Source organism: Opisthocomus hoazin, chromosome 26 (assembly GCF_030867145.1).
Source record: "Opisthocomus hoazin isolate bOpiHoa1 chromosome 26, bOpiHoa1.hap1, whole genome shotgun sequence".
NCBI classification, from domain to species: Eukaryota; Metazoa; Chordata; class Aves; order Opisthocomiformes; family Opisthocomidae; genus Opisthocomus; species Opisthocomus hoazin.
This window is the reverse complement of record NC_134439.1, coordinates 1,704,360-1,714,381: the sequence shown is the minus strand read 5'-3', so window position 1 is coordinate 1,714,381 and position 10,022 is coordinate 1,704,360. Positions and strand designations below refer to the sequence as shown.

At 40.1% G+C, this 10,022-nt stretch overlaps 1 protein-coding gene across 5 annotated transcripts; it reads left to right on the top strand.

The window, feature by feature from the left end:
* Positions 1 to 2,733: 2,733 nt before the first annotated feature.
* Positions 2,734 to 9,621, top strand: LOC104330941 (keratin, type I cytoskeletal 20). 5 transcript variants are annotated; one of them, XM_075443362.1, is made up of 8 exons: positions 2,734 to 3,156; positions 4,616 to 4,698; positions 4,912 to 5,068; positions 6,238 to 6,399; positions 6,481 to 6,606; positions 6,762 to 6,982; positions 8,405 to 8,415; positions 8,613 to 9,621. In XM_075443362.1, the coding sequence occupies exons 1-8, from the start codon at positions 2,734 to 2,736 to the stop codon at positions 8,708 to 8,710; spliced, it is 1,281 nt and encodes a 426-aa protein (XP_075299477.1). In that variant the 3' UTR covers positions 8,711 to 9,621. The 5 variants fall into 5 exon arrangements, with proteins under 5 accessions (XP_075299477.1, XP_009934503.1, XP_009934502.1 ...); XM_009936201.2 differs by lacking the exon at positions 8,405 to 8,415 and adding an exon at positions 8,390 to 8,403; XM_009936200.2 differs by lacking the exon at positions 8,405 to 8,415 and adding an exon at positions 7,925 to 7,965.
* Positions 9,622 to 10,022: the final 401 nt, after the last annotated feature.

Sequence of the window (10,022 nt, the reverse complement as noted above, 5' to 3'; positions counted from 1 at the left end):
ACAACCATTCAAGATATATTCCATGAAAAACACTATGCTGCACCAAAAAATAGGAGCAAACCCCATCTCTGATATGAACGACACCTATCCTGATCTTAGTATATATTCTTGCAAATAGTCCAGCTTATTTTTTGGAATACAAGCACACATAAAATGATAGGACCAGAGAAATCATCAATAAACCATTTGGAGAAAAAAACAGAAAGAACGCTAAAAATATTCAGCCCAATGTCTTTTCATACTAGGTCTTCATGCTGCTGTTGCTCTGTGCTTCCAATTGCATACACCTTGAACACTTTTGCTTAATAGTCAAGGGGATTCTGGAAGAAAAATAATGGTTGATGGTTCAGCTTGACCTAACGTAGCAGAGCTAGGACATAGGGCAAATGTCTGACCCAATTCTGATGTCCACTCTAACTCAGATCGCTGCATAAGGTGAAGTTAGAGAAAAGTTTCAAAATTTTTGTATATCAGTGAATTTGATTTCTCTATCAATCCGCACTGTATTTTATGTTATTCTTACATCTCTAAATAGTATCCAGCTTCTGTAAATGTCAAATACCTGACATTAATAACACATGCAATTAGGTTTTGATATTTAAACTATGTAGCTGCTTCTCCATACGGAGGTGGAATAGCTCTGAATACAAAGATTAGGAATTCAACCCACAAAAGCCAATCTAGACCTTCAACGACATCTTTCTGCATTTAGACAAACATGAAAGCTAAGAAACAAGCTTTGTCATTTGCTCAATAGAAGAAAACATTGAATCTTCAAGTGATGTTTAGAAAAAATACCACCAAGGTGACATGGAAAGTAATTTTAATAAATGCAAAGAAGACAAAGCAGAATGTTTACTTTAAAATAGACTACCATAAAATACGCACTGAAATACACAGCCAAGAGATGTAACTGCAGTGGGATCTCTTGCTATATTCCACTTACAGCGTTAAAGGTGTAAGCTCTGCCCTACCAACACAATCGTTCTTTCATCTGAATATTTTTAACGAACAAAAGATGACCCACCTTGAGTTTCTATAGTGACAGTCCAAATGATGTGGCTAGTGTACTTTGGTTTCAGCTGTCATAAATGTTTTTCATTATCAGTTTACACCCAAAGAAGTTCAAGGTCCAAAGACAATTCACAGCATCCTCCTGAAAAAGTTCTGCCCTGGATGATGATCACTTTGGGTTGGAAGATGCCTATTTTCAGAATAGCTAAGTATGACAGCTTAAGTCTTTGCCTTGATCCAATACTATTTACACTAATCTGTAGCACAGGAACTTAAAAAACTTATCCGTACAGATTCTCTAATATCCCAGGTTAGGTGTCCTCAGAAACCTTCCAATATACATTTTAATGCCTCCAGAGCTTAGTGTGTCACCAATTTCCTTGCCCCAAGGTTGAAGATCAGTATGCACAGCAGCTGTTTTCACAAATACAAGCAATATGTGTTAATTGCTCTACCTGACTAGCTGTACATTAATAATACACTAAAGTACTGTCAGTGCAATGCCCCAAGGAACTACACCTACGTACTGTCCCAATGCAGGCCTGCTACCTGCTTTCCTGCAGCACTAATAACCCCCTCAGCAATCAGTTTCTTCCCTTGCTTTCCATTTTTATCTCTCCATTTTCTGTATCAAAAAGTATATGCCATAGTCCGCTTAGGAACCTCCATACAATTAGAAGCAGGATTGTTGGGTTTCTTCATGCACTGAACAAAGGCAGCTGATTCCCTGTTAATGAACCTAACACCCGGGTTTGTGACAGAATGCTCAGCAGTGGAACTCGTTAGCTGGCAGTCTCGTTGTCCAGAATATTGACGAGGCAGGAGGGATACTTGTTTTGCTTTAACTTCAGCCACAGAGGAGAGCTGGAAGCCAGTTAAGCTGGGAGCTTGATCTCAATGCCTCCTGTCACTCTATGGACCTCAGCATCTCACACGTGAAATAAAGCGGGCAATGAAGATTTCCAATATTCTTGTTCTTATTACTTTATTTATGGACAAAGCAATGCTCTTTCTGCTTAATTTCAACTGCACTGAAAGCTAGAGTTCAACTTGTAACAGTTTTCTAACACTAAATGAATGCATATGCAATGCAAGCTAGACACAACATTCACCTTCCAATAAAGTATGAATATTGTTTTGTGCTTACTATAAAACGAATTAACGTGGTAGATAAGGATGCCTCCTTTCTAAGAATTTACACACTGTTCTAGACTGTCCTGATGCTCAAACTATTGCTTACTCAACAGAAATATATACTTGATTGCAAATATAAATTTTTTAAGTCTCTCATCACATATAGTCAACTCTCATTTTAATTTCACCCTGCACATAGGGGTAAGAATCTACTTGTTTGTTCAGAAGGACTATAGAGAGAATGGCTGCAGGTATATTGCTATAAATGATTCAACAGTTTATTTGTCTTTTATCTTTTATGCAAAATAATAACAAAGCAAGCCAAACTACCTGGGGAGTTTTTCTCAAACACAGATGAACAGATGAAAACCCCTTTACACTATAGGGAGTGTGGGGGCAATATGCTGCGTGCTATTTGTGCTGACACCAGTAATATTATGTGTCAACAGAGGTGGGGTTTATAGCTATTGTGCTTCCTCTTTGAAACACAGTATAAAGGTTTACAGAGCACACACTGCTCTTCACTTCAGCGGCCCTCCGTCTGTGTAGGTTTAGCTGTTTCACTTTAGAAGACAAAGAACACAAATGGCGTTCTCAAACCGAAGCTTTCAGTGGGGTACAAGTACCCGCTTCCAACCGGCTGCACCCAGTGTCAGTGGTTTAAGCTGCAGGAAAATGGCCATCCCGAAGATTCAGGCTCCTAGTGTCTACGGGGGAGCCGGTGGCTACGGCACCCGCATATCTGCCAGCACCAACTATGGGCAAGGCTTCGGTGGGAGCTTCCAGCATAATATTACTGGTAATGATGTGCTGCTTACTGGCAATGAAAAAACAACAATGCAAAATCTAAACGATCGTTTGGCTTCATATCTGGAGAAGGTGCGTTCTCTAGAAAAGGCAAACTCCCTGATTGAAAAGCAGATCAAGGAGTGGTATGAGAAGAATACTACTGACATAAGGCACGACCATAGCTCATACTTTAAAACAATTGAGGATCTCCAAAACAAGGTAAGATACCATATAGCCATCTTTAAATACATGAATTGCAATTATCGGGGAGTTAGATAATAATCTATTGTAGAAAACGTACTTTTCCAAATTGCAATTGTCTCAGTTAAGAAAAATAAATGCTTTATTTTGATCAGATACAAATTAGCGACAGATTGTACATAATTTGTAATACTAGATATATGTCTACAGATGTGAGTAATCTCATACATGAAAAATCTTTGAATCAAAATTGATTAATTCTATTCTATTTGCCTTAGGTAATTTTAATTAGTGAAAATACTCATGGTAATTTACATATTTAAAAATAGTTTAGCGTCTGAGGATTTCAAAGTGTTTTTGCAGAAAAGACTGCCAAATGCTCAGAAAAAATCATAGATCACTACCTGAAATAGTAAACTACCACTATAAACAATAAACTATTCCAACAGCAATCAGCTGACAGATTTCACAGAATCACAGAATGGTTTGGGTTGGAAGGGACCTTACAGACCATCCCGTTCCACCCCGCTGCCACGAGCAGGGACCCCTCCCACCAGCCCAGGCTGCTCCCAGCCCCGTCCAGCCTGGCCTCGAACCCTGCCAGGGAGGGGGCAGCCACAGCTCCTCTGGGCAGCCCGGCCCAGGGCCTCAGCACCCTCACAGCAGAGAATTTCCTTCTTACGTCTCATCTAAATCTCCCCTCTCCCAGTCCAAAGCCATCATCCCTTGTCCTGTCACTCCGTGCCCTTGTCACAAGCCCCTCTCCAGCTCTCTTGCAGCCCCTCCAGGCCCTGGCAGCTGCTCGAAGGTCTCGCCGCAGCCTTCTCCTCTCCCCACTGAGCAGCCCCAGCTCTCTCAGCCTTTCCTCCCAGCAGAGGGGTTCCAGCCCTCGCATCATTGCTGGGGCCTCCTCTGGCCCCGCTCCCACAGCTCCAGCTCTGCCCTGTGCTGAGGGCTCCAGAGCTGGACGCAGGACTCCTGGGGAGGCTTACCAGAGTGGGGCAGAGGGGCAGAATCCCCTCCCTCGCCCTGTGCCCACGCTGCTGAGGATGCAGCCCACGGCAGGGTTGGCCTTTGGGGCTGTAAGCGCACATTGCTGGGTCATGCTGAGCTTCTGGTCAACCAGCACCCCCAAGTCCTTCTCATAATTTGTCAAATTATGTTTCCAGTAGACTTTCTTTAATCTTTCCTCTCTTACTTTTTGCCAGTTCTATTTCCCATTCTTTAAAAGCAGATCCCTTCCAGAGAGCAGTTCATGCAACTATTTTATATACCTATTCTATGACAGCATAATTTGCCATTTGGAAAACCCTAATTCCTTCCATGCACTTCAAGGGGAACTTAGCTTAAACCTGGATGACTAATAGACAGCTAAAGTTAAGCAAGATGAAGCCCACGTACGGTATGAATTTCCAGAAGCTGATCAAGTGTGCATTTATGTGGAAAGATCCATTGCTTTTCAATCATTCCTTTTCAGATTGGTGCTGCACAGTTGGAAAATGCAAGGCTTGTCCTGCAGATTGACAATGCCAAACTGGCTGCTGATGATTTTAGAATGAAGTAAGTTCCATGGTCATTTCATAAATTCTCTTGCATGCTCCTCTTCTTCATGGACATCTAGTTATTAGTATCAAAGCTGAGAAGTAGACATTTTCTAACATAAAGTTTAATAAAAAGAAAAATTTTACAACTAAGGCTGTAGCAGTTACCGATTCTAACATTTATATCAAACAGTTGCATTTTCATGAGGACCAAACAAGCCTTATTTTACAGGTATGAGAATGAATACCTGCTCAGGCAAAGTGTCGAGAGTGACATTAACGGACTACTCCGAGTTCGTGATGACTTGACTTTGACAAAATCTGATCTGGAGTCACAGATTGAAAGTGTGAATGAAGAACTAGCTTTTCTTAAGAAGAACCACGAGGAGGTGAGAGCCGCCAAACACTGTCAGGGAGAGACGCTTTTTAAGAGGCATACATAAACTCAGCCTCACTAGGGGTAATGAAATCTTCATGGTTAATCTGAAAGAACATTACACTTGTGGTGGGATTCAGCTCCAGATTAACACATCAAAATTTAGGTACCTATTCATATATTACTTCTGTGAATGTGCCTGTGGTTCTATTATAATCAACTCAGAGACAGTCTGTGAAAAAGACATAGCCTAGAGAGCAATTCAGCTGACTGTGGAGCAAACACCTATCAGCTGGTCAGCCGGGACACTGGCTGGTCTCTACTGGTTGTAACAGGTGCCCTGGCTCATGCAGAGATATCTACAAGTCAGATATGTGCACTTGGTATCTCCTAGGAGTCTAAGCTCAAACTGAACCTCTCCCTTAGCATTACATTTACAGTTTCAAAGACCTACAAAGGTAAGAATGTTACACCACCATTGTTTATTTCCCCTCCTCAAGTAAAGACACAAATTGCAATCCTAAATTCAAAATGACCATTAACAAAATCTCGATTATGGCATATGCCCAAGCTTTCCTCTTAGTGTCATACTATCAACTTCAAAAGTGTAAATTCCTTGTTACATTGCAGAAAATATGTTATTTAAGTACTGCATTAGAAAGATCCAACCTAGAAAAACAGCCATCCTAGCCACCCAATTAAAACTGTGCTGAAATAGGAAAACAGTCCTGAAAACAGGATTGAAGCATTTGTATTGTTTCTGGAAGCAGTGTAACTGCGTGTGGCACTAACTGACATCCCAGCTATTAGGCACCAAAGGCTGAGCAGCTCCAGAAACTAAGGAGTGAAGGTTTTCCTTAAGAATAATTTGTAGTTTAGGAGTTGCTACCCCACGAAAGTGTACGAATGGGAACCGTGACTTCTACACTCATTCCATAGATCTAGTCCTGAGGAAATTGCCTTTTTATAATACGTCTATCTATGTAGCACTTATTGCTACAAAATATGTAAAATGTTCTAACCTGAGGTGAACTAAGCAGCATTTACAAGGTGATTAAGATACCTTGCCCTGAGGTGCTATTTAAGAATTACTTCTATGTCTGTAGATTTTTAATTTGCTTCCAATATTCAGGGTTGAAAGTTCCCTGTAGCTGATGTTTAATACAACCCTTGTTGCTGTAGGATGTTGACAGACTGCGCAAACAGGTGGGCGGCTCAGTTAATGTGGAGGTGGATGCTGCTCCAGGTATTGATCTTGCAACTACTATGGAAAACATGAGACGGCAATATGAAGAAATAGCAGAAAAGAACCGTCAGGAAGCTAAAGAACAATTTGAAAAGCAGGTAAGATAAATTATTAAACATCAGCAAGAACCTCAGTCATGTCTAGTCGCAGGTTACAGCCCCCCCATTTTTGCATTTCAGACGGAAGAACTGAACCAGGAAGTAGCAATCAACATTGAAGAGCTGCAAGCCCAAAGGAGAGAGATCACCAACCGGAAACAGATCCTCCAGGGCCTGGAGCTAGAATTACAGTCCCACCTTAACATGGTAAATAATAAAGAGCACTTGAAATAAGAACTGTGTTTAGTAGACAGTTACATGGATAAATACTGAAACTGAGAGGCTTTTCAATCAAAATGCTATTTTAACACAAAACTGTATCCTATTAAATAATACATCTCTGTTCTTTTCATCGGCTGTAGAAAAAGTCTTTAGAAGACACTCTGGCTGAAACTGAAGCACGTTATAATTATCAGCTAACCCAAATACAGGAAGCAGTGGCCAATTTAGAGGCTCAACTCAGGCAACTCCGAGCTGACATGGAGGGTCAGAATAACGAGTACAGTATATTGCTGGATATCAAGACTCGTTTGGAAATGGAGATCGCCACGTACCGCCGTCTGCTGGAAGGAGAGGAGAGCGGGTGAGGAAACGCACTTTGCTTGTCGGTTTAGTTTCGCATGACAGCAAACAACACTGCCAACACTGTCTATATCCATGGAAGGTGAGAGTGTAAATTCTGCCACCTGCCAACTGGTTTTGGGGGAGGGAGGGAAGTCTGTTGCCAGTTCTCAACTGTAGATTCAGAGCGGGCTGCAGTTTGTGCTGAGTATCAGAGGCTTCTGTGGAAGTCAGCTGAGTCTGTGTCTCTCAGCCGCTGCATAGGTATATGCTGTTATTCTTTGTAAGCTGAGTAGCTGGATAGACATTCACACTCCCTAAGCATCAGTAATTCGCTTTTGGATCGACTTGTCCATAACTGCAACGACTGTAGCTTCTGCAGTCCTGGGCTAACCTGGGCTAGGTATTTTTTAACCTGATTTAGACACCATGGCACCTAGTCACACTAGAGCAGGCACTCAGCAAGGGCACATTGACCTCTTGCAGTCCACCGCAAGTTTTGCAGCCTGCACTGCAGGCTACCTGTGTTACTACTACCCAACCTACTTAAAAATTTGAAGGGGTGCAAGTGAGCTGACACTAAATGTTCAGATAGTCCAGTATCCCACATTCTGTAGTGAAAAGAGCAGACATCTATGAAAAAGCATAAAGCAGAACAAGCAGAGAGTGGTATTTCCCCCCAAGATTCTGCCTGTCCAACAACTGTGGCTCAGGAACTACACTGGGTATAACTGCATGAGCTGAAGTCATAGCATTGCAGACATGAATCTGCAGATTAATTTCACCTGTAGTTTATGCTCAGCAAGTTTTACCTTAACAGAGAAAACTCATTTAACCATATGGTTAAATGTCTTGATGAAAGGACATGAGCTGTCTTGATTAAACACACAGGAAATGTACAAGAATGTTTCTTCAATACGTTAGGCATCATGTATTTATGTTTTTCAATTTATAATTTGAACAGACATTTCGAAGTGGATTTATCTGCAGCAGAGCTTGAAAAAGGTATGTCGTAGCAACTTCCTTATTTTTTGATGGCCACCTGTTGAAATGTTATAGAACTAAGTAGCCTGACATAAAACAACAGTTTCAGAACAAATAATCAATCAGCGGAATCTTACATCAAGAAAGCAATCAACTGTATGAACAGATAAGCTATAGGGATTATACAAAGCCTGGTTTTATGTATATAATTCAGGTGCCCAAAGTAAAACCACAGACTCCTCAAAGAGCCAAGAGAATGACAGAGAATTACTGAATTACCCTCTGAACGACTTCAGAAGCATCTGCTTGTCTCCATTGACTACACAGGGAGACTGGGCTCATAAATAAAGTATATCTCATTTAATAGCAAAAATATCGATTTTACCTAGGTTTTAGGACTACAAGTTCATGCTAAACTGAAGCAAAACTATCAGGAGGGATAGAGAGTTATTCAATACAGTGTCCACTACAGTATTATGGGCAACATACAGGATCTTCGAAGGAAGAGAAACCATATCCTGTATACCCCAACAGTTTATTTCACAGGAACTGTGCACTGAAAAGATGCCTTCATCTATTTTCTCATTGGTGAAACTGCTGCTAGTATGACAGTAATTCTGTCAACATACATTGCATTTAATTAACTCACTGTTCAATTTCATTATCAGAATCAAGTAAAGTTAAGAAGATCAAGACAATTGTCGAAGAGGTGGTTGATGGCAAGGTTGTCTCCTCGAAGATCAAAGAGATTGAAGAGAAGATGTAAATGGCACCAGCAGAGAGGAGACGGCCTCTGAGCTGCTTCGAGCTGATGCCAAAGCTAGAAGATTAGCTAGATTAGCCAAAGCTAGAAGATAAACTTGATAAAGAATCCCATCTAATTCTCCCTAAAACCCAGAAAGGTTGAAAAATGTCAAACTATCAAATCTCAATCTTTTTCTTCTCTTTTTGTAGTGGGGGGGGGGGGTGGAGTGTTAATAAAAATCAGTAAGTGACAAAGTAAAAGATTTAGAGTTTACTTACATGGTGACTAAATACCTTGATAAAAAAAAAACCAAACAGATCAGCCTGTTACAAATGTATAATTGTTTCCAAGACAGATAAAAATTGAATTATGAGTTTTCACTCTACATCAGAATCTTAAAATTACATTAAAAAACTTGTTCAGTAAAAATTAGAAAGTCAAATGATGTATAGCATCAATTTGCTACAGCTTTTAAAAAAATCGAAATTAAATTTAGAAAAATACTGAAGCAATGTTTACTGTTGGAGTTTCAAACCATTAAGCTGGCGAAAGTCATTAGCTGAAGACGTGAGACAAAACTTGCTCATGTGCTTAACAAGCTCTGGACAGTAATGGACTCTTCTGAAAGCACTATGAGAATTTTTTCTTCATTTTTTTCAGACAGCTCACTTCAACAGCTGGTGTCTTAAGTATTCTCACACTTTCAACATAATAATAAATGAAAAATTTTTAGAAGAGAGCTGCTATTTCTGAAACCTTGATGGGCACCTCATCTAAACTTTACAAAAAAAGAATTTACCAGAAACAGTTAATACACTCTTTGTCAAATATGTTAGTTTAATTGCAGTCCAAAGTTTAGCAATCTATTTTTTCTCTCATGTACTAGGATATTTAGAGTTGATTTGTTTTTAAAAATGCATTAAAATGTTGATTCAGTGCACCTTTTCTGAACTTGAACTATCATTGAAATGTAATGCAGCTTCACTTCAGTAAAAACTGATTTTCAAATAAATGTCACTTTTTATTTCATAGCAAATGAAAATGTAAAATTGAAGAAGCCCGTTTATTATTTTTCATTCTCTATGAATGTTTATATCACCAGAGACTACAGCAAGCAAAGATATTCTATCAATAAGAAGATATTTTGCCTTTCAGTTCAGAAATAAAAAGACCACCATTCCTACTAAACCTTTCTCTCCCAACAACTGTGCGTACCCTTTCCCATACGGTGGAAGTCTCCTATGCCACACCCAGGTCTCCAGTCCAAGGAGTCTGCATTTTCCTCCTGACAACATAAACACAAAAAGCTCTTCCTTTTGAAACCTCACCTGTC

Excerpts from the sequence above, each read along its gene's own strand:
- LOC104330941 (XM_009936200.2), top strand. The coding sequence starts at position 2,734 with ATGGCGTTCTCAAACCGAAGCTTTCAGTGGGGTACAAGTACCCGCTTC. Across the intron at positions 3,157-4,615 it reads TTGAGGATCTCCAAAACAAG|ATTGGTGCTGCACAGTTGGA; the intron begins GTAAGATACCAT and ends ATTCCTTTTCAG. Across the intron at positions 6,983-7,924 it reads CTGGAAGGAGAGGAGAGCGG|ACATTTCGAAGTGGATTTAT; the intron begins GTGAGGAAACGC and ends TAATTTGAACAG.